The sequence below is a fragment of the Hyaena hyaena genome, unplaced genomic scaffold (assembly GCF_003009895.1).
Source record: "Hyaena hyaena isolate Hyena2069 unplaced genomic scaffold, ASM300989v1 scaffold_6, whole genome shotgun sequence".
Taxonomy (NCBI): Eukaryota; Metazoa; Chordata; class Mammalia; order Carnivora; family Hyaenidae; genus Hyaena; species Hyaena hyaena.
The window spans coordinates 7,399,798-7,423,034 of NW_024080638.1; the positions used below are offsets into that span (position 1 = coordinate 7,399,798).

General features: G+C 50.5%; 1 protein-coding gene across 1 annotated transcript in view; it reads left to right on the forward strand.

Moving 5' to 3' along the window:
* The window catches only part of RGS3 (regulator of G protein signaling 3), a 122,451-nt gene that overhangs the window by 7,037 nt on the left and 92,177 nt on the right, over window positions 1-23,237 (forward strand). The window contains exons 2-5 of the mRNA XM_039240179.1: window positions 8,906-8,956; window positions 11,078-11,136; window positions 12,136-12,233; window positions 13,128-13,196. Coding sequence (XP_039096110.1) covers window positions 8,906-8,956; window positions 11,078-11,136; window positions 12,136-12,233; window positions 13,128-13,196 — 277 coding nt within the window. The remainder of the gene's footprint in view (window positions 1-8,905; window positions 8,957-11,077; window positions 11,137-12,135; window positions 12,234-13,127; window positions 13,197-23,237) is intronic.

A 23,237-nucleotide genomic window follows, 5' to 3' on the forward strand; every position in this document is an offset into this window, starting at 1 on the left:
TGCGTCTCTTATAAACAGCAGGCACAGAGTTGTTATTTTGCTTCTTAGTGCAGCCCTGGGATGATACCTTCCTGCAAAAAGATCTCCATTTGCTTCTGCCAGGTGCTTGAGGTGACTAGTGATCTGGGATAGTCGTAATGTTAGGGACTGGGGTTATGTGAGGTTGAGCTGCAGGGCCCCGAGGAACTGTGCTTCATCATGGTTCACTTGTTCCCGAGGAGCAACCCCTTAGGGTTCCGACCCCAAAGTTCGGGGCTCAGAAGGACCCCGCTCTTGACAACTCCTATTCCTCTCGCCCCGTGAGGCAGACAGAAACTCTGCTCAGTCTCTCGGCCTTTCCGTCATCTCTCTGGAATTTGAAAACACCCTAAGGAGACAATTAGTCCGGGCAAACATTAAACTTCATTCCATGGGCCTCCACCTCTCCGAGCCTGCTCTGTAGTTCCTCTCCGTCTTCTTGTGTCTCCAAGAAGCTGCTTTTAAATATTTTCTCTAGCTTTTCTAGATTTTTCGTCAGTGGGTGTGTCATCCCAGAAATAGAAGTTCCCTACATGTGTTTTCTAATGTTTCTGAGTCGTTTTTACTCTTTTCATCTCCTCCCTCTCCCTCCCTTCTTCCCTCCCTCCCTTCCTTTCTTCCTTCCTCACTTCCTCCCTCTCACCCTTCTTCCCTTCCTCTATTCCTTGTTTCCTTCCTTCCTTCTTCCTTCTCTCCTTTCCTCCCTTCCTTCCTTTTTTCCTTCCCTCCATCATTCCTTTTGTCATATCAGTGGGAGTGCTTTCTGTGTGCCGGGTGCTTCTCATACATTAGTTCTCAGTTTTACAAGCCCCCTCTCAGAGCTGTATTACTGTTATCCCTTACGTTGTACAGATGAGGAAACTGCAGCCGTAGTGATTAAGGATCATCAGTGGTGGAACCAGGATCCAAGCTGGGTCTTACTGACTCCAAAACCCGTGCTTTGCTCGTAGTTCCTTCTGGGCTTCCTCTCTCGTGTTTTCCAAATGAGGCGTGTTCTTCTGGAAAACTTCGATAGAGAAAAAAAAGGAAAAAACTGGGGGCGCCGTCAGTTGGGTGTCCGGCTCATGATTTCGGCTCAGGTCATGGTCTCACAGTTCATGAGATCAAACCCTGCATTGGGCTCTGCTCTGACAGTGTGGAGCCTGCTTCGGATTCTCTCTCTCCCTCTCTCTGCCCCTCCTCTCTCAAAATAAATAAACTTAAGAAAAAAAAGAACACAACTTTAAAAACATAATGAAAACAAATTACTGACTTCATCGTGTGGCTTAACGCCATCAGCAAGGATATAACAGATGCTCATCATTACCAAATAACATATTTAACTATAGAGAAAAAGTCTGTAATACAAAATAGATAAGGGCAGGGAGTAATTTATAAAATGTGGTGAGACTGGCAATTTTGGAATTAAAATCATAATAAAATCTAAAGGAAAATTGTAAAAGGCAGGATAATGAGAATTTTCTATATATTATGTATGGTATTATACACAAATGCGTATGAAAGAAAACCATTTGCTCTGCAGCTGAAGCATTTTCATGAATAGCCTGGGCCGTCCTTAGGTTAACTTGGGACAATTCCAGATTTTGCAGTTTAATGGGTCATGAGTATGGCTTGAATCTATCAAAATTCTTTACTGAACTGTAGTTTCTTAACATTTTTTTAAATTTTTAATTTTTAAATATTTATTTCTGAGGGACAGAGTGTGAGCTGGGGTGGGGCAGAGAGAGAGAGAGGGTGACAGAGGATCTGAAGTGGGCTCTGTGCTGACAGCAGTGAGCGTGACGTGGGGCTCGAACTCATGAACCGTGAGATTGTGCCCTGAGCTGAAATCAGATGTGCAACTGACTGGGCCTCCCAGATGCCCCTCTTCACAATTTTTAATGTTGAGAAATGGTCTCAGAATTGAGACCAGCTGTATATCACCTAACTGTGGAGGCAACCTGGGTATGTATTAATTACCAATCGCTCCATGACAAAGTACCCCAATATCCATTGCTTAAAAAACCCAAACATTCATTATCTCTGCATTTCCGTGAGTCAAGACTCTGGGAATGGATTTGCTGGGTGGTTTTTGCTCAGGGCCTCTCACAGGCATTGCTGTCAAGATGTGAGCCGAGGTGTGCTGGACAGAGCCATCTATTCCTGGAAGGAAAAACAGCTGGGAAACCAGATTAGTATCAGGCCTCACAGGAAGTGGAGAGTCAAAGGAGAGGGGTTAGATTGGCCCCTCGTCATCTGTATGCCATCACGGCCCCCTGTCCCCTTCTGCCAGCAGGGACCAGCCGAAGCCAGACTGCTTCTCCGAATGGAACTCAAGATTCCCCCTCTTCGTAAGAACAGACACTTGAAATGCTCCACAGGGCTGCGTGCCCAGAGCCGGATGGCTCCCATTTCCCCATCACCCCTGCAGCCTACCATTTCTCCTTTAGGGGGCAGAAAGTGAAATGGGTAACTGTGCAGAGCCCTCTCAGAGCCTCCATCAGGCTGCCGTGTGGGTCCTGTGGCCCAGGGTCACAGAGAGAGGAGGCTCCCTCCCACTCTCCCGCACACACAGCTTGAGGCACAGACTTGTCCCCACAGATGGAGGGGAAATCTGTGAGTGTTGGTGGCTGGCCAGGCTCCATGTAGACCCAACCTTCTTTGTACATTTTTTCCTGATGCCATCCCCCTTACTGTGGCTTTCAGCACGCGACAGCTCATAAACGGGGAATTGCTTCAGAGGTGAACTGGGGTTTGGGTGACGGCTACTTCAGGCTAGCCGGCTGAGCCCCCACCCGTGTATTCTCTGCAGACCCCAGGGTGCTGTGCGCTCCCTCTAGAACTCGTTCCTGCCGCTCCCCGAGTCCAGCAATGCTGTGCGGCCCCATCATCCTGCTTTGTGTTTGAGTATGTCTCCCCCTGACTGTGTCGAGAGTCAGAGTTCATCTTCCTGTGGTCCTTGACAGAGCGAGGTCTGCTAGATTGAGTTTCTGCAGCTGGCCCTATTTTCCCCAGGACCCAGTGAGCCCGAACCCTCAGGTCCTGGGCCGGCAGAATCCTTGCCTTCTGAAGCTCACTCTCACCTGGTGTTCTTCCTGTCCCACGCGGCCCCGTCTGCTCTGCCTTTGTCTCTGCGCGCCTGGCTCTGTGCATTTCTGCAGCCCCTCTGGGGTCTCGTCACCACCACCCTTTGCAGGCAGAGTTGGTGCCTGGCTGGGGGCATGCCCTCTCCAGGGCCTCCGAACACCCCAGTGAGGATGGCTTCATGCCCTTTAGCTTGAACATTCCTGGGCCCTGTCATAGGGCACTCCCTGATCCTGGAAGGCAAGAGGGGATATTGATAAGATCAGAGATTTGGGGGGCCGGTGAAGGGCTTGGTTACCTAGATAGGCAGAAGGCCCCAGGGATTCAGCCTGGCTTTCCCCCACCCCCTGCTCCCCGGGACCTTTATAAAAATATGTATTTATTTTGAGAGAGAGAGTGAGAACATGTGAGCAGGGGAGGGGTAGAGAGAGAATCCCAAGAAGGCTGTATGTTGTCAGTGCAGAACCGGACTCGGGGCTCAAACCCATGAACTGTGAGATCATGTCCTGAGCCAAAACTAAGAGTTGGACCAACTCTTAACCAACTGAGCCACCCAGGAGCCCCTTGACTTCCTCTTTGCCCAGTGGTTTATTTCTTTTTCTTTTCTTTTTTAGTGTTTTTAATGTTTCTTTATTTTTGAGAGAGAGAGAGAGAGGAGACAGGGCACAAGTGGGGGAGGGACAGAGAGAGAAGGAGATACAGAATCCAAAGCAGGATTCTTTGCTGAGCTGAATCTGAGAATCAGCTGATTCAGAAGAAGTGCTGAGCTGTCAGCACAGAGACCGAAGTGGGGCTCGAACCCACAAACCATGAGATCATGACCTGAGCCGAAGTCAGATACTTGACCGACAGAGCCACCTAGACACACCCCACACCCAGTGGTTTATTTCTTTAGACCTGGGGACATTTCTTTGAGCCTTGCCCTCCTTTTGGCTTCCCCTTGGCTTCTCAAGCAAAGCTGTGGCACCTTGTCCTGTGCCTGATGGCTCTCTGCCCCTGAACCCCAGGGTTGCATTGATGGATGCAGTGGTACACTCTAATGGTTCCAGAAGACCAGCTTGGTATACAGGCAGGAGTTCTGGAGCTGGGGCAGATTTTGCTCTCCCATCCTGGCTTGCCTTACCCTGGTTACTCTTGCCCAGGGCAAGTCACCTTCCGTATAGGGGCATGACTGTTCTGGCTTCCAGGTAAGGAGGCTGGGTAAGAGGACTTCAGGGCCCCCGAGACCCAATCATTTGATGGAATGGGCTAAGGGGAGACGCAGAGGGGACAGGCATGGCCAAGTGGGGGAGGGGGTATCTCATTCTTTTTTTTTTTTTAATGTTTTATTTATTTCTAGGAGAGAGAGAGAGAGAGAGAGACAGCGTGAGCAGAGGAGGGTCAGAGAGAGAGAGAGAGGGAGTCACAGACTGAAACAGACTCCAGGCTCTGAGCTGGCAGTCAGCACAGAGCCCGACGCGGGGCCCGAACCCACAAACCGCGAGATCGTGACCTAAGTGAAAGTCGGACGCCTAACGACTAAGCCACCCAGGCGCCCCAGGGGGTATCTCATTCTTGATGTTGCCCTTATCTGTGAGTCCAAGGATGGGCTGGGGGAGGGTGTGTCCCATGCTGGTGGCCTGCGCCCAGTCTGCTGGGCTTGGCTTCTCTGCTTAACAGGGTCCAGAGCTAGTGGATCCTCCCCGAGGAGACCTGCATGGCAAGATCTGGAAGGGGAGCCACATGGACTCCTCTGATGTCCGAGTCAGACTTTGCTCCAGGCCTGTCCCCTGCTCCAGCTCCACTTTTGGCCTTGCCCGTGCCCTTTCCCTAGCCACTGGGCTGTGAGTTCCCTGGGGGCGATCACTGGGCCATTCATATCTTCCTGACTCGGGGTGGGGGTGGGGGGCTGCAGGTGCCTGGCCAGCATTTGTCAAACGGGCTTAGTGAGCACCTGTGTTAGGAGAGTTCTCCATCCTGGTTTCTGCGAGCGGGTCGTCGGTAGGTGATGGTGGTGTGCAGCTCAGTGATTCTTACAACTCCAGAAAGCCAAGTGTGTGCGGGCCAAAGCTGGCTTTGCACTGGTAATCGTTTCAGAAAACATGTTTGGTGTTGGGGTAATGAGATCTGATCTATGACTGCTGGCCGTTCCAAAACCTGTTCCAAAACCTTCCACCCCACACTGGGTCCGGCCCCGTTTCAGAGAATTCTCAGCCCCAGAGAGCCCCAAAGTGGTAATTGCTCAGATCTTGAGCTAATAACACCATGGATTCTCTTGGCGCCTCTCACCTCCTCACCCTCCAGCAGTATCTGATCCGCACACAGCCTGGTGAGCACAGTAATCCCTGTTATTAGCTCTGCCTCACAGCCGAGGACAATGTGGCCAGCAGAGAGAGGAGGCTAAGTAAGGGCTGGAACGGGGGCAGGTCTCTGAGCTTCTGAGATCCGTGTCCTGGGCAGGAGAGAAGCAGAAATTTCTGACGGGTGACAGAGCTGGTCAAGGATTTGCCGGAGCCTGGATTGCTTGGGCTTGTGGTTTCAGCACCCCAAAGTGCGAGGAGCAAGTGGCTTCCAGGTCGCAGTGGTTGGGGGCCTGCTGCACAATTTCCCTTCTTTCTGTTTTCTGAACCCTGCCTGGCCTTCCTCCAGCTGGCAGCGAAGCCCAAGCCCCAGCCACAGCCCCGGTGTCACGGGCGTGTCCGGAGATGAGCAGTTGGGATGTTGAGGGGGCGTCGCTGTGCCACGAAGAGCAGTGGAAGGGCCTTAGGCTCTAGATCTAGAGGAGAGAGCCCAGAGATTGACAGCCGAACCGCGGCTGGGTGATGACAGTTACTGTGAGGGCACTTCTGGCTCAACATGAGATGGAGCATTGAACTGGCAGAGTTATTGCAAAGGAAAATGAGCTCCCATTGCAGGAAGCGAGCTCCCCATTACGAGAGGGGATCAAGCAGAGGCCGACGACTGTGCGACAGGGTTGTCATGGATTCAAGGACTTCCTGGTTGATGTGTGGACTTGCTGCAGACTGGGAGGCCCTGCCGAATCCTCCTGGCCTCCCCAGTGTGTGTCCACCAGGTGGATTGAGTTCAGTGCCTTCTCGAGGTTCTAGGAAGAATCTACTGGACTGGGGAAAATGTTAAGCATGTCATTGAGGAGGAGTCCTCAATGGTGCTTCTCTCCTCAGCCCACGCTAAAGGGCCCTTGGGCATCCATGAGGATGACTGGATGTTTTCTTTTGCTTTTATATTGTCTTTAAAAAAAATTTAAAATGCCAGGTGTGGGGGGGTGGGTGGGTACCGGCTCCTGGTTCTTCACCTGCTTTCCAGCCCTGGCCCGTCTGCTACGTTCACATTTCTCCCCTCCCTTCCTCTCTCCCTCCCTTCTCCTCTTCCCACCTTCCCTTCTCTCTTTGTTCCCTCTTCTTATTTTTAATTATAGAAGTGCAACAGTTCATATAATTTGTATTGTTGAAGCAAAATAGTGATAGATTTAAATTCCCCTTTTAATTAATTTATTAAAATTTTTTTTTAACATTTATACATTTTTGAGAGGCAGAGACAGAGCATGAGTGGGGGAGGGGCAGAGAGAGAGGGAAACACAGAATCTGAAGCAGCTCCAGGCTCTGAGCTGTCAGCACAGAGCCCGACATGGGGCTCGAACCCATGAACCATGAGATCATGACCTAAGCTGAAGTCAGACACTTAACTGACTCAGCCCCTCAGGCACCCCAGATTTAAATTCCTCTTGACTTTTCTCCCTCCAATTCTGTCTCCTCCCTAGAGGTGATCCCTGTTTTTCATTTGGCATTCTTTCAGAAACACAAACACACACACACAACACACACACCTATGCCATCTGTACTGTTCTGCAATTTGCTTTTCCTCTTAGAAACTTATCACAATGTTCCCATGCTGGGAAATACGGGACCCCCCCATTTTTTTTATAACAGCCCCTCCTATTCTATAGCACAGCTAGACATGGCTCATTTAACCATTTTCATACTCACGGACATTTCAGGTGTTTCCAATTTGTCCTTATTTTAAACAGTGCAAGAGCACCAGCCTTGGGCTCGTGTGTGTGTTTTTGTCTGTGATAGTTACCCGGAAGTAGAATTCTAGGCTGAAGGACATGAACCATTAAAGTCCAGCAGACACTGCCAGAAATTACCCTCCGTCTACACTTCCAACAGGGTATGAGACCACCTGTTTTCTTACATTTTTAACCAACTTTTGACATTATCTGTCTTTTATTTTTTTATTTAATTAAAAAAAAAGATTTTGTTTTGGGGGTGCCTGGATGGCTCTGTTGGTTGAGCATCTGGACTCTTGGTTTCACTCAGGTCATGATCCCAGGGTTGTGGGATGGAGCTCCATGTCAGGCTCAGTGCTGAGTGTGGAGCCTATTTAAGATTCTGTCTCTCTCTTTCTCTCTCTCTCTCTCTCTCTCACTCTCACACACACACACACACACACACACATACACACACCTTTGGTCTTGTCACCCTCTCACTCATGCTCTCTCTGTCTCTGAAAAAAAAAGAGATAAAAAAATTTTTTTTTAAAAAAGGATTTTATTTTTAAGTAATCTCTATACCCAACACGGGATTCGAACTCAACCCCGAGATCAAGAGTCTCATGCTCCACCAGCTGAACTAGCCAGGCGCCCCAACATTATCTGTCTTTTAAATGACCTGCCGAGCAGATTGATGGGAGAGGGTGTTTTGTTAATTTGCATGTCCCAGATCTCTGGGACTGAGCATCTTCCGTGTGTTTATTGGCCGTTTTGTCTTCTGTGAATTTCCAGATCATGACCTGTGTCTATTTTCCTATGGTATTGTCCCATGGCCTTGCTTATATCTCTGATTGTAATGGACATTTAAAAATTATATGGAGTCAGAGTTATCTTGTTAAATTACAGATCCTGACTCACTATGCCTGGGGTGGGGCCTAAGATTCTGCATTTTTTTAAATGTTTATTTATTTTGGGGGAGGGCAGAGAGAGAGAGAGAGAGAGAGAGAGAGATTCCCAAGCAGGCTCCACACTATCAGCACAGAGCCCGACATGGGACTCGATCCCATGAACCCTGAGATCATGACCTGAGCCCAAGTCAAGAGTCAGACACTTAACCGACTGAGCCACCCAGGTGCCCTGAGATTCTGCATTTCTGCCTGTCATCCAGATGCTTCTGATGCTGGTGGTTCTCAGACCACCCTCTGAGTAGCATAGCTCTATGCCAAGGTCACAGAAAACCTCCTCAGTTTTTCTTTAGGGAGATCAGGGTTCTGTGGAATGATTGAGGGTGATAGCATCGAGTCTGAAGGAACTCTCTGCCCACACCTGATCTCTTTTCTTTTGCTTTTCCCCCAAATTATTTGTTCCTTGTCCTTGTGTTGTTATTGACCTTCTAGAACACAGCTACCTGTCACAGTGGAGGGCTCTCCCTGACCTCCCCCTTTACCCCTTGATCCCCCATGGACCTAACCAAGGCCCAGGATCCCTAACTCTCCAATCTAAGCCTGTGATGATGTGGATGCAGCAATTTTTCCAACTGACCCAACGGCAAGAACTCTCCAGCATTGGCCTCGGCTTCCTTGTAAAGTAGTGAGCTCCCCAACACCAGAGTGGTGTTAGCCTGGGCAGGAGAACCCCTGCTGGACGTACTGCAGAAGGGACTTCCGATGTTGTGAGGAGGCTGAACTGAGTGGCTTCTGAGCTCCCTTCCGACGCAAAGACTGAATGGATCTTCGCATCGCTTCCCATGAACAAAAGAGCATTCCCGTCGCCGGTACCCCATTTCTCGCCCAACAAGGAGACGAGGTGAAGTTGTTTCTGTTGTTGTTTCCTTAGGTCAGCTGAAGCTGTCGATTGATGCCCAGCACCGGGTTCTGCTGCTGCACAGTGAGTATGGGGCCAGGCCAAGAAGGCCCTAAGTGCCACGCAGAGGATTTTACACCATCCTGTCCACTTATCCACTTACCCATTTGTTCGTCCTTCCATCCAGCACACAAGTAGTCACCGAACTTCTGCCATGGCCTTTGCTGCCTGGGCTCGTCTGCTTAGCCCAGGAGGCCCTGCCTGTCTCTCCAGCCTTCCTGGCTCTTGCTGTTAAAACTCCCCTCCCCCCTCCCCGTTATGTCCCCCAGGAGGGCATCACGCTTGCTCGTGCCTCTGTGCCTTTGCACCCACTGCTTCTTGTGTCTGGAAGAGCCTGCCTTCTTTTCGAATTTCTTTTGAAAACAAACTCTCCCTCCCTCTGATTTTGCAAGATACATGCCTGCCTTCCTCATCATTAAGACTCAGGAAGGAAGGCTCATTTTGCTTCATTTCTTTCCCCTCCAGGCATCACCCCCTGATCCACCTGAGTATGTCGTCTCTCCCTCTGTGTCCTTAGCGCAGCCCTGACTACGCTGTGTCACTCTGGCGTGTCCAGGGAGTGCAGTGGGGCAGGTGGCCACATCCGTCCCACGTGCTCTGGGGGCCAGGGAGGCCCGGAGGTCCCTCAGGCTGGGAGCCTGCCCCCCCAGGGCCACGCCCGCGAGGGGAAGGATGCACACAAGAGCAGTAGCTAGGACACCAGGCGGAGTAGACCGGCCGGCGCCCGAGGTTCTCCAGTCCTGGCCTTGCGGGGGGGCCCAAGGTGAAGTTCCCAACGGCCAGCAGAGGGAGGTTCTTTGCCAGCCAGAGCCCGACTCCAGCTGTGCAAACAGATTTTGCAAAATGCATCTTGGCCTCCGCCACTTCATTTGTCCTGCACGGTTTGCTTTGGCTTCACCCCAGTCTTAGAGCTCTTCATCCCTCCCAGCCCGTTCCTCTCTCTCCTTTGGCCTCGTACGCTTCATGCCTCAGATGATGGGAGCCCCGTCCGAGCCAAACCTTAGGGCCCAGCCCAAACCGAACAGGGAGGAGAACAGCAGAGAGGCTCCGCTTCTGTCAGAGCTGCTGCCTGATTTCTGCAGACCTCAGGCAAATGGGCTGGGCTCGCTTTCGAGATGAGGCTTGCCCTTCGCCTCCCATCTGGCCCTGGTCTTTATTTAGTATGATTCTTCCCTTTAGCAAACCTTCCTCGAGCAGTTACTTGCTTGCCAGCCACTCTATTAAGCACTTTAGATACATTCTCGCGTGTAACCACTACCACCACCGCGTGAAGTGGATGCTGTGATCACTAACCTATTATTATCACTCCTCCATTAAAAAATAGCAAATTCAGTGGCGCCTGTGTGGCCCAGTCGGTTGAGTGTCCGACTCTCGGTTTCGGCTCAGGTCATGATCTCACGATTCCTGAGTTCGAGCCCCGCATCAGGCTCTGCTGACAGCACAGAACCTGCTAGGGATTTCCCTCTCTCTCTCTCCCTCTCCCCTCCCCACCCCGCCTCTCCCCTGCTCGCTTGCTCTTTCTCGCTCAAAGTAAATAAGTAAACTTAAAAAACATTTTTAAAAATCGCAAATTCAGTTGCAGAGAGACAAAGCAACTTGCTCAGGCTCTTGTGTCGCATAAGTGGTGAGCTGGTATCCGTGCTGTTTTGTGGACCCAGGGCCACAGGCTGTCTCTGGACCCAGGCATTTGCCTGCTGTGCTATACTGTCCACCAGCCACAGCGCAGATGACGGGACAGGGTCAGCAGACCAGCCTGGCCCCTCCATCCCGGGAGGCAGTCTCCTGTGGAGGTAGGAGCACTGGGAGTCGAGAGATATGGATCTGAACCCAGTGCTGTGATTCCTATCATTCTGATTGCTCTGTGACTTTGGGCAAGTTTCTTGCAGTCTCTGGGTCCCCATACAGTCTCCTCTGTCCCATTAGATGAGGGGTTAAATTCAATAATTTTTATGTTCTCTTTCAGCTGTGAGATTCAAGGAATCAAATACATCCTGCCACGTCTCAGTGGCAGGTCTCAGTGAGGGTGCTGCCTGCGGGTGGGAGAGGGTGGGAACGGACCAGACCAGAGAGGGGTTGGTATCCATGCGAGGGGCTAGTGATAATCCTTCCCAGCCACTCACCCCAACATTTTCATTCTCTGTTTAGTCATAGAAGCCAAAGGCCTGATGAGCAAACAACCTGGCACCTGTGATTCCTATGTGAAGGTATATGATGAGCTGGAGGTGGGGGTGGGGTGGGTGGCGTGGGGGACGGTGAGGGGCTGTGTCACTAGTCAGAATCCCAGGGTCTCATCACATCTGTGGGCCCGGGGCCATTTGAGGTGGCAGCGACTGCCTCATTAGTTGGTCAGTGGGCATCGATTAGGTCCAGTGATGAGGCCCTTCCCTTGGCCCAGCTTGGTCCCCAGGCCTTCCTGCAAGAGCTGGAATCTCATAGGTGATGGTGGTCATCCACATAGGTGAGCAGGGTGAGTGTGTGGATGACAGACATCCACAGAAAATCCCAAGCCCGCTCATGAAAAGCAAAATGTCAAATGCCTCTGGCAAAACCGGAGGCAAGATGGCAGGTTTGGGTGGTGGAGGGAGCGAGTGTCTCTGAGGCCTAGAAGACCCATCCAAGGGGGGCCCTCGTAATGAAGACAGAGGTCCCGCAGGGCGCGGGGCCGACTTCCAGCCAGAACCAAAGGCTGGGCACCTCCCAGAATGTGCCGCTGGGATGCCAGTTGCAGGCCGTGATGCACCCTTCCGTATTCTCCCGGAAGCCTGGTCAGGGCCCCTGTGGGCAAAGACTTGGGCAGGAGCAGGGCAGGAGCAGCTGGAGGGCGAGAACGTGGATTTGGGGCCTTAGCGGAGGCCAACCTGGAGCCTCTGGGGAAGGGAGCACCCAGCAGCTGCCGGGAACTTACGAGAGAGACCCGCGCTTAGAGGGAGAGCAGAGCTGCTCAAGGGATACCCCGTCTAGGCTGGGACTGCGGCTGCCGGCTGCGGGGCCCTGTCCCCGCATCTGACTCCAGTGCCTCAAATGGGGCCTCGCCTTGTTCCCCAGCGTCTGACCGAGGACTCCACTCTGTCCTCTGCAGAGGCTGCTTAGAGGGACACCTGGGAAGCCTTGCACTTGGGAGATGTGCAGAGTAGGCTGCGGGACTTCACGTGATTCCGTGGCCCACCAGTAATCACCTAACGCTTGCTTTTCCCCAATTTAAGATCTCTTTGGTCCCGGAAGATAACCATCGACTCCGCCGCCAGAAGACGCAGACTATCCCAGACTGCAGAGAGCCCGTCTTCCACGAGCGCTTCTTCTTGTAAGAGTCTGGGGCAAGCCGGGCCCCCCGGGAGGCGTGTCCTTGCGTCCCTGGCTCCTGGTCCAGCAGGGAGGGCCACAGTGAAAAGGTGTCACGTGGCTGGTTCTCACAACCAGAGTGCCCTACCTGAGGCTGGCAGCCCCTGAAGAGGTCGCATTTTCCCACTGTGCCTCGGGCCGAGCCTTCTCTTTCAGTGGAAGAGATTTCCCAAGCTGAGGGATCCCTCCCCCTTTTGAAATTTGCTAACGTCTCTGAGCCTCAGCTTCTGTGTTTGTAAAATGGGCTTATGATAGTATCTTCCTCAGAGAGCTGAGGTGTAAAGAGACAGTGTAACACAGTATCAGCTATTGCTGTTTATTATTATTATTATTACTACTACTACTATTACTATTATTATTATTATTTCTTCCCCCCATCTCTGAGCTTTGGGACCCTGGGAAGGAAATGGACGTTTTGTATTTTGTTGGTGAAAATTAAGATTCTTTGTTTTTCTCAAATGACACGAGGTAATTTTGCCTATGGTAGAAAAATAGACCAGCGAAAACAAAGAAACGAGAAGACGCCCTGAGCCCTACGACTCATGACACACACGCCTTGGCTTCTTTCTTTTCAGATCTTTGAGTCTGTGTGGGTGTGTATGTCTGGGTGTGCGTAGGTGTTTACAAAAAAATGGAATCGTTCTAAAGTATTGCGGGTGACCTCCCTTTTGTACCAAACAATGTAATGTAAACTCTTCTGTGTACTGAATACCTACCTCCCACGCCACTGGCACTTGACTTTCCTTAACAAGCTCCTTATGGTTGTGTTTAGGCTATCGGTGAATTTTGCAGTATGACGGCCCCATGGGTCTGGCCTGGAGCTCGGCCCTACTAACACGCTGGGTTTGCTTTGCAGTCCTGTCCACGAGGAAGATGAACAGAAGCGCCTTCTGGTCACTGTGTGGAACGGGGCAGGTGACTCCAGGTGAGGGGAAGTGCTGAACCGGAGGAGGGAGCCTGCTCTGAGCCCACGGGTGGCAGCCGGCAGATGGCAGGGACTCAGTTAATACTTGTTCGATGAGTAAGTAGTAGCAGCAACACTAAATTTGAGAGGCTGCCAGCCCCCTGAGTCCCCGGCCCTCCAGGTGACGCCAAGGATCACGCTGTCCAAACGCTTCTGCTGTGCCCTTGGCATCCAAAGGCATGGGGTCGGCCACCGGGGGCGCCAGCCGGCCTGTGTGTGGATTCTGCTCTCAAGGTGCCCACTGTCCGGAAGGGATGCCAGGTGCTGCACAGATACAAATTCCAGTAACAGTATACACAGGCTCAGCTCCACGGCAGCAGAAGCTCCTAGAAAAACAGGCTCATCTCTTTCTTAGTCATCACCATACCCAGCGCCTAGCATGTAGATGTTACGTACATATTGTTTGAATGAATAAAAGAATGAATGAGTAATAAGGACGGGAAGTATGGGAAGGGGGAAGTTCATCGTGGGCCACGGTGATCAAGGAAGGCTTCATGGAAAACATGGGAGTATGAACTTGGGGCAGAGATCAAGAATAAGATGAGGAGAGGGGCGCCTGGGTGGCTTAGTCGGTTAAGCGTCTGACTTTCGCTTAGGTCATGATTTCGCGGTTCGTGGGTTCAAGCCCCGCGTCGGGCTCTGTGCTGACTGCCGGCTCAGAGACTGGAGCCTGTTTCAGATTCTGTGTCTCCTTCTCTCTCTGACCCTCCCCTGCTCACGCTGTCTCTCTCTCTCTCCTAGAAATAAATAAAACATTAAAAAAAAAATAAGATGAGGAGAGAAGGTTTTGCGTGAGCAAAGGTGAGGAGGCAGGGCTGTGCTTCCCGGGCTCAGGCTGCTGCGAGGCGGTGGCGTAGAACATGCGGAGGTTTTACGGAGGAGAGTCCGGCAGGCTGGGCTTGCAGGCTGCCCAGGACACAGAGGCTGGCTGTGGCTACCGGCATGGGGTTTCGTACAGCACAGTAGGGGCAGGGGGGACGGGGAGATTCAGCTGCCCGGCAAAGGCAGTGAGGGTGCCTGGCTGAGTGCTTATTTATTTTTGAGAGTGAGAGAGACAGAGTGTGAGTAGGGAAGGGGCAGAGAGAGAGGGAGACACAGAATCCAATGCAGGCTCCAGGCTCTGAGCTGTCAGCAGAGAGCCCGATACGGGGCTTGAACTCATGAGCTATGAGATCATGACCTGAACTGAAATCAGATGCTTAACTGACTGAGCCACAAAGGTACCCTGAATGCTTTTTTTTTTTTTTTAAGTTTCCCCATTCTGAGAGAGAGAGAGTGAGAGAGAGAGGAAGGGGCAGAGAGAGAGGGAGAGAGAGAATCCCAATCCCAAGCAAGGTCCATGCTGTCAGCGCAGAGCCTGACATGGGGCTCCATCCCATGCAACGTGAGATCAGGACCCAGGCCGAGATTAAGAGTTGGACGCTCAACCAACTGAGCCACACAAGCACCCTGGGGGTTGAATGCTTTTCAGTGTCTTACATTTTCTAGCTTGTATGCTTTTCAAAATTGAGCCTTATTCAGCCTTCACAATGAAGGATATTTCTTTTAATAGAGCATTTACTTTTTCTCGTCGAATGGGGCTGATGGTGCTGGAGGGCTCATTCCCTCAGCTGCCATTTCCTGGGTACCATGGTGGCGACATGGTTCTAGGTGCTGGGGACACAGAGGGTCAGTCAGAGGCTCTCCTGATCTTGAGAGGATCACTGGTAGAGGCGTGGAGGTGTGGGTGAGGAGGAGGGCATCGAGTTGATTAACAAGAGCACCCCTTTACTGGTTGTTGATGACAAGCCAGGGGATGACAGTGCATCATCTCATTTAATTCTTAACTCTTAAGAGGGGTATGTTTTTGCCTACGTCATCAGAAGAGGAACCCGAGGGTCACACAGCCGGTGAGGAGTAGAGCCAGGATGGGGCCCCAGGCTGTTAGACCTCAGAGTCCTCACTCTTAACACTATCCTGCCTCCTGAGGTACAAGCAAAAGCACAGAAGAAGACCAGCAGAGTGTAGGGGGCAGGGCACGGGAAGAGTGAGGAGGGATCGCCAAACTCACTGGTGTTACAGGAGGGTCAAGTACAAAGCAGGCACCAGCCAGGGATAAGATGAAGAGGTTGATGTAAGTCGAATTCAAGGATTCTGTAGGTGTTCTTTGGAGAATGGGCTTCCTCCTAAGGGCAGGTGGTTCTCAACCCCGGGTTTACATCAGTATTCGCTGGGCTGTTTGGGAGGAACACAGCTTTCCAGATGCCACATCAGATGGATTCAGCCCAAATCTTCATGGGCAGGATGAGGGATGTACTTTTACACAGGTTCTCGGGGGAACCTCATGCCGCCCGCTTGGTCTTTGGGAAGCTGGTGGCGGAAAGATACTGAGGGGTGTTGAGCAGGGGGCGTGGCAGGCGTGTGTTCTAGATCTGTCATCCTTGTAGGGCTGTGGAAGGCTGGGAAGGAACTTGCTGACCCTTGCAGTGATCTATGAGAGAGTAGCTTTAAGGGATGGAGAGGAGGGAGACAGACTCGGGACAGATTGAGAAGATTAGATAAACGAGACTTAGTGGTGATTGGGTGGTGAGAGCAGCAGGTGAAGTCAGAGATGGTTCCTGGGTACTGGGGTGGTGTCCTCAACCAAACCAGTGTCCTGGAGTGGGAGGGAACTGGCTTCGGATACACGGAGACGGAGGGGCTGGAGAGCAGCCACATGGGAGGTGTGTAGGGGGCAGCCTTGCTGATGCAGAGCTCAGGGGATAGAGAGGTCCGTGCCAGGGTGCAGGTGTGGGAGCCGTGATCACCAAGGTGACGTGCTGAGTGGGTGGGACTGCCCAGGAAGACCTTGAGTGCCAAGGCTCAAGGGTCAGAAGCCTGTCTTGACAGGAAAGCCCAAAGAAGACAGAGGGGAAGCGCTGGAGAGACAGAGCACCTCTGGGGAGCCAGCAGATGGAGGCAGGGAGGGGAGCAGGTGCGGGAGGCTGGCACCATGCTGGGATCTGCCACTGAGGTCTGCCCTCCCGGGAGACCGGAGCGAGCCAGGCAGGGCGCAGCTCACGGGTTTTGGAAAAGAAAGTGAGGCCGGGGAAAGTGAGTCAGCGCCCAGCGGGGCAGTGTGACAGAGGCAATGTCTCCACTTGTTGCCTATTTTGGGAAAGTGAGATTCCTTGTTAAACCAAACACAGTTGAACTCGTGGTCACCATCCCAACCCAAAGCTCAAGAGGGGCAGAGCAGGCTCGAACAGGCCTGCTGCGGAACAGACGGCCCCGCCGGAGCCGCCCGCCCCATAGAGGCCGCTCAGCTGCAGGGAGGCGCAGCGCTGACCCGTCTCCGAGCCAGAAAGACCTCAGAGCCGGGCAGAGCAATGGCAGGAAGCTTCTGCCCTGCAGAACACTCTCAGATCACACTGTGCTTCCCCAAAGGACGGACATGCAACTTGCCGACATGAAAGACAATTCCAGAAGGAAGGAAACAAACATCTCTTGAACTCTTCTCTGTGCCAAGCACCTAACATACATTATCTCATTTAATCCTTGTAACAACCCTGAGAGGTAGGGATTATTATTGTCCCCCTCTTCAGAGAAGAGGAAACCGAGGCTTACAAAGGTTTAAGAACTTCCCTGAGGTTATATAACAGCTCACATCAATTAAGTACTTAACGTCCACTGTGTGTGGACATTACATACCAGATTCCCGGCATTGCCCAACTTAGTCCTCACAATGAGGACTATTGTCTCTCGCTTACAGGTGAGGACACAGAGGCACAGAGAGGTTAAGTAACTTGCCCAAGCTAACGCAGCTCGGATGTGGTGGAAACAGGATTCAAATCCAGGCAGGCCGGCGCCAAACCTGTGTAGTCATAAGCACATTATAGTGCACTGGACTGACTCGCACAAGGCGATAAATGACTCCAGAGCTGTACTCTGTCTGTGTCAGGACACTTGCTCCTCAGAGCCTGGGCTGCTTCCCCTGGGCATTTATAATGTGGTTGTGCATAAATTATCCAGCTGAACATGTGGCAACTACATTTCGAACCAGACAGGAGATAAAAGGGAAGCATCTGTTTCTCAAATTCTCACGATCCTTTCAGTGATGGCCTTAAACTTGTACGTGGGGAGCAAGATGGTCTACAAAGATGTTCTGGGGAAGGGCTGACTGGTGTCCCCTCATCATTGTGACACGGTGGGAGTTGAGGGGAACCAGGCCTTAGAGTGGAGATTTTGGCTCCAACTCACTATGAGACCTCGAGTGAGTTCCTTCCCCGCTCCCAGCCTCAGCTTCCTCAACTGTGAAATGCAGTGAGAAATGCTAAGATTTTACACTTTCAGGCTCTGTGAGTTTTCGAGAAATTATAGACATTTTCAAACATATGCAAAGGTAGATTATATATAATAAACCCTCATATATTCACAGTCCAGCTTTATCAATTACCACCATATGGCCAATCTTACTTCCTCTAGGCTCCTATGCATTCTCCCCTCCTCCAGTGGATTATTTTGAAGCAGATCCTAGACATCATCTCATCTCATCTCATCTCATCTCATCTCATCTCATCTCATCTCATCTGTCTCTCTCTAAAAGTTGGCTTAAAAAGACAACCGCAATGCCACTATCATGCTTGACAATTAACAGTAACTCCTTAATACCATTGACTATGGAACTCAGCTATTTAAAAGTTTTGTTTGAGGGTGCCTGGGTGGCTCAGTTGGTTAAGCATCTTACTCCTGGTTTCAGCTCAGGTCACGATCTCACAGTTTGTGCGTGAGTCTGTGTGAGGCTCCTCGCCGGCATCGCAGAGTCTGCTTGGTATTCTCCGTCTCCCTCTGTCTCCCTCTGTCTCTCTCTGTCTCTGCCCCTCCGCTGCTCGTGTATATGCATGCGCGCATGCGCGCTCTCTCTCTAAATAAATAAACATTAAAGAAAAATGTCCTTTAAAAACAAAATGAAAGTTTTGTTTGGTCATATGGTGAAGGCCAGACTGAAACTTCTAGTATCAATCATAGTGCTTTCAGAATCCATGGCCAGAGTTGTTAGGGTTGAAATGTCACGCACAGAGTTAAAAAAAGAACAACACACACACACGTTTGAAACACATCATCTTTTATGTGAAGAGTGTGTACATTTATGGACAGACTGGCTGCTGTGTCATGCCCCGTCCTGGGCATTCTAAGTGTTCTCTGTCTTTTAATCTACTTTCCAAACAGGACTCCAGTGCCAAGTACAGTGCCTAAGCATTAGAGAGCTTGTGGCCAGACACAGGGAAAGAAAAGGAAAGAAAAATATAAACGGAAAAATATGTGTTCAATTTAAGCCATCCAATTAAAAATAAATTGAGATTAAATGGTGTAACCCTGTAACAGAAAGAGTTTAAGTCCCCTGAGAGAGAGAATTAAAATGCATTCTCTCAAAATAATATTTTCATTTTGCTGCTGTTTTTCTTTTTAAGTTTATTTTTTGAGGGGGGAGGGGCAGAGAGAGAGAGAGAGAGGATCCCAAGCAGGTTCTGCACTGTCAGTGCAGAGCCCGATACAGGGCTCGAACTCATGAACTATGAGATCATGACCTGAGGTGAAATCAAGAGTCAGATGCTTAACCAACTGAGCCACCCAGACGCCCCTGCGTTTTCATTTTGTAGTGGGTGGCCGACCCTCTGCTCAAAAGGCAACTGAGCCAAGTACTATTCCCCATGAGTTTTCCATGAAGCCTTATCTTTGAGCCTCTGCTCTGGCTGTTCCCTCTGCCTGAAGTCCTTTTCCTCTTATTCTCTTTGGCTTAACCTTTTAGGCCTTCTTCCAGCATCTTGCCTCCCCGAGCTTTCAACATTTGTTGCCTGCACTGTTCATCTGTCCATCTCGCTCTGTCTAGTGATAGCCTTTGTATTTCTGTCTTGAGTTGCTATTTAAATTCCTGCATGTTTGTCTTCTTTCCTTAATGCTGCGGCTCCTTGCCCAGTGCCTGCCAGCCAGCCGCGGGCATGATGGATTCATCCATTCGTCAAGCCTTCGCTGAGTGCACCCAGCCCTGAGCTTAGGGTTTAGCATTCAGAAGTAACCAAGGCTTGGCCCCTGAGACTTTGTGCTGGTGAAATTTTCAGGCAGTCTCCAGGGTGAGCCCTAGTTCCCGTTTATAAGCTGACTGGTATATTGCCGCGTACTCAGATTACATGTAAAAGAAGTCTTTCTTCCTCCAAAGATTTCAGGCTTAAGGAGTAGCTAATTGAAGAACACTTAGAGAGAGTTTCCTGCTTATGGACATTAATTGTGACAATTTACTTGGCCTGAATTAGCATGAAATCATTGGAGGCCCCTTAGCAGGAAGCAAAGCTCCTGGGAGGCTATTAACCGTTTAGCATTCTTTAAGCACCAGGGAATGAAAATTCCACTTATTGAAGAGCAAGAGGAGAGGCAGCCTGTGTTACAGCTAAAGCATTGTGCTTGGAGATGTAGAGAGTTACAGCCGTAGCCAGTGTGAAAGAGAGTGTGTAGCAGGGCAGTTTGAGCACCTACATACCAGCTAGGTTGCTCTTGAATGTGTTGACAAACGAAATTAAGTTGGTGGTGAGCACGTCGGGAAAGTCTGGACAAGGCTTCCCTGGCATGGCAGCCAGTGTCTGCATCATGCCAGTTCCCATCAGTGTCTGCGAGGGTCACTGCCACTGTCAGTGCTGACTTGGCCACTTCCCAGGAGGGAGGCGTGTTTGTTCCTGATGGTGGGGGCTGGTGAGATGGGTGTGGAAGGGTTGCCTGGCCAGGGTAAGCACACTGTCCTCTTTGGGGAGATTATTAGTATGGCTTTTATGGTGGGAGGGGACAAGGAAGAGGGGAAGCAGGTGGAGCCCAGGCCGCAGGAAACGGGGGGAGGGAGAGAGAGGCGGGGGGAGGAGCAGAGTGACAGGAGCTGGTGAGGCACGGCCGGCCGGGTGCCGAGTGCGCCTCTGTAGGGCATGTGTGCCAGTTGTGAGGATCTGTCCCAGGTAGTCGGCAGCCCTAGCTGCCTCACTTGACTTGGCTGTCTGCGAGAAGCCAGTTTTGTTTTGCTCAGGACTGTCAGACGGTAAGCTGCCACCCTTTCCGGAGAATGCAAACAGTATATATTTATAGAGACCTAGTCCACTGGTCCTTGACTGGGACAGGCATAGGCGGGTGCCCTGCAGGGTTTCCAGGACAGCTTTTATTTTTTTTTGAAATTTTTCTTTAATGTTTATTTATTTTTGAGAGAGAGAGAGAGAGATGGTGGGGAGGGGCAGAGAGAGAGAGGAAGACACAGAATCCAAAACAGGCTCCAGGCTCTGAGCTGTCAGTACAGAACCCGACGCGGGACTCGAACTTGGGAATGGCGAGATCATGACCTAGGCCAAAGTTGGACACTCAACCAACGGAGCTGCCCAGGCGCCCCAGCTTTTTTTTTTTTTTTTTTTTTTTTAACGTTTGCTCATTTTTGAGAAATGGAGAGGTAGAGCATGAGTGGGGGAGGGGCAGAGACAGAGGGGAGATGCAGAATCCAAACCCACGAATAGCAAGATCATGACCTGAACTGAAGTTGGATGCTTAACAGACTGAGCCACCCAGGTGCACCTCTTTTTAAATGTTTATTTGCGGGGGAGCTAGAGAGAGGGAGGGGCAGAGAGAAAGGGAGAGAGAGAGTCCCAAGCAGGCTCTGCAATGTCTGTGCAGAGCCCACCATAGGGCTCGATCCCACAAACCATGAGATCATGACCCAAGCCCAAACCGAGAGATGGATGCCCAACTGATGAGTCACCCAGGCGCCCCGAGGACAGCTCTCTCTAGTGTTGCACCTCTGGGTTCCGCCTTGGACTTAGTGTGTCTGGTCTCCAGGAGCGGACGCCGGGGCACAGGACTCAGATGCACCCTTCAGGAGATTCTGTGGTGCACCCTGGCCAGGGCCGCTGGCCTCACTCAGGCCCCCTTACACCAGGTTCTGGGGAAGCACAACCCAAGGAGTTCACTACCCACCCAGGCAGCTTATTCCATCTTTGACTTTGCTGTCGTGTCTTCCGTGGTATTTGCTCAATCCCTCCTCTCCGTGGGTCCCTCAGATATTGAAGGATTAGGCTTTAATCTAAGTCCTTATGTTTGCCTCCATTAATAGCTGTGAAAACAATCTCTGGAGCAGCCTGACTTGCAGATGCACTAAGAGAGAGGAGAACAGGAAAATGGAAAAGAAACGCTAGTGTTCAGATAGGGAGAAAGATGGCAGACGTATTTTCAAATACTTTCATACTGTTTTTCTTTTCTGGTTGCAAAAGTAATGGTTGAAATTTGAAATTCGAAAACACTGAAAACCCGAAGAAGAAAACTAAAGACCCCTAATCGCATCTACCAGATATGACCATGGTTAATATTTTCATGGACGTCTTTCTCCTTCAACTACAGATTTGTAAACTTCCTTTTCTCTCACAGTGACAAGATTATTTTTTGAATTTCATTAATATTAATCCATGCTGTCATTATTTTTTAGTTTATTTATTTATTTTGAGAGAGAGAGAGAAGAGAGAGAGAGAGAGAGCGCACACAGGCGAGGGGAGGGGCAGAGAGAGGGAGAGAGAATCCCAAGCAGGCTCTGCACTGCCGGCACAGAGTTGGATGCGGGGCTCGAACTCATGAACCGTGAGACTGTGGAGACTGTTACCTGAACCGAGACCAAGTCAGAAGCTTTACCGACTCAGCCCCCCAGGGTCCCCCATGCCGTCATTATTGAAAGCAGCCACGTATCAGTCAGTGTTTGATTGGATATTGGGACTCAATGGTGGATAGTTTTCAGGACTTTGAATTACTCTCAGCCAAGGAGGACCTTGCAGAGCTCATCCTCTTGCCATAGTGTGACTGACACCCCACAAGGCCTGACCCTGGCTCATGCCTCTACTTGCCCAGTGGGCAGCCAGGTAATGTTTGTCTCGATGATTTTTGTGTTGCTTTGGACCTTGATCTGAAACTGTCCAGAAATTACTAAGGTCTTGCCTGCATCTGAGAAATGTTTCTTGAACTTGAGATCCTATAGCTTTTCTTTTGAGCATCACCAACTGATTTGAGTGCCGAAATTCCCTGTGGGAACTGGCTCTTCAGATCTCCAAAGGACCAGAACAGTCCATGCTGAATGAAATAAGTCAGGCAGAAAAAGACAAATACCATACGATTTCACTCATATGTGGAAGTTAAGAAGTAATACAAATGACCAAATAAAAAAAATAAAAGACAAACAAAAAAGAAACTAGACTCTTGGGGGCACCTGGGTGGCTCAGTCAGTAAAGCTTCCGACTCTTGACTTTGGCTGTGATCTCACAGTTTGTGGGTTCAAGCCCTGCATCAGGCTCTGCACAGATACTGCAGAGCCTGTCTGGGATTCTTTCGCTCTCTTTCTGCCTCTCCCCCGCTCATGCACTCTCTCTTTCTCTCTCTCTCTCTCTCAAAATAAATAAGTAAACATTAAAAAAACAAAAACAAAAACCCAGATTCTTAAATATAGAGAAGAAACTGGTTGCCAGAGGAGAGATAGGTGGGGGGAGGGGTGAAACAGATAAAGGGGATCAAGAGTACCCTCTTTAAAAATTTTTTTTAATCTTTATTTATTTTTGAGAGAGACAGAGCATGAGTGGGGGAGGAGCAGAGAGAGTGGGAGACACAGAATCCCAAGCAGGCTACAGGCTCTGAGCTATCAGCACAGAGCCTGACATGGGGCTCAAACTCATGAACTGTGAGATCATGACCTGAGCCAAAGCTGGATGCTCAACTGACTGAGACACTCAGGTGCCCCAAGAGTACCCTATATTGATCAGTACTGAGAAATGTATAAAGTTGTTGAATCATTATACTGTACACCTGAAACTAACGTAACACTGTATGTTAATTATTTTAAAAAAAGAAAAAAAAACCCAAAGCCTATGGGTAGCTCTGAGTTTCTGTGGCTGGTGGAGGGAGTGCTGTTCTCTGATCCAGGATGCCTGGCTTTCCCACAAGCCTTCACTCCTAACTAGTCCTGTGACCTTAGGAAGGGGATTGGCA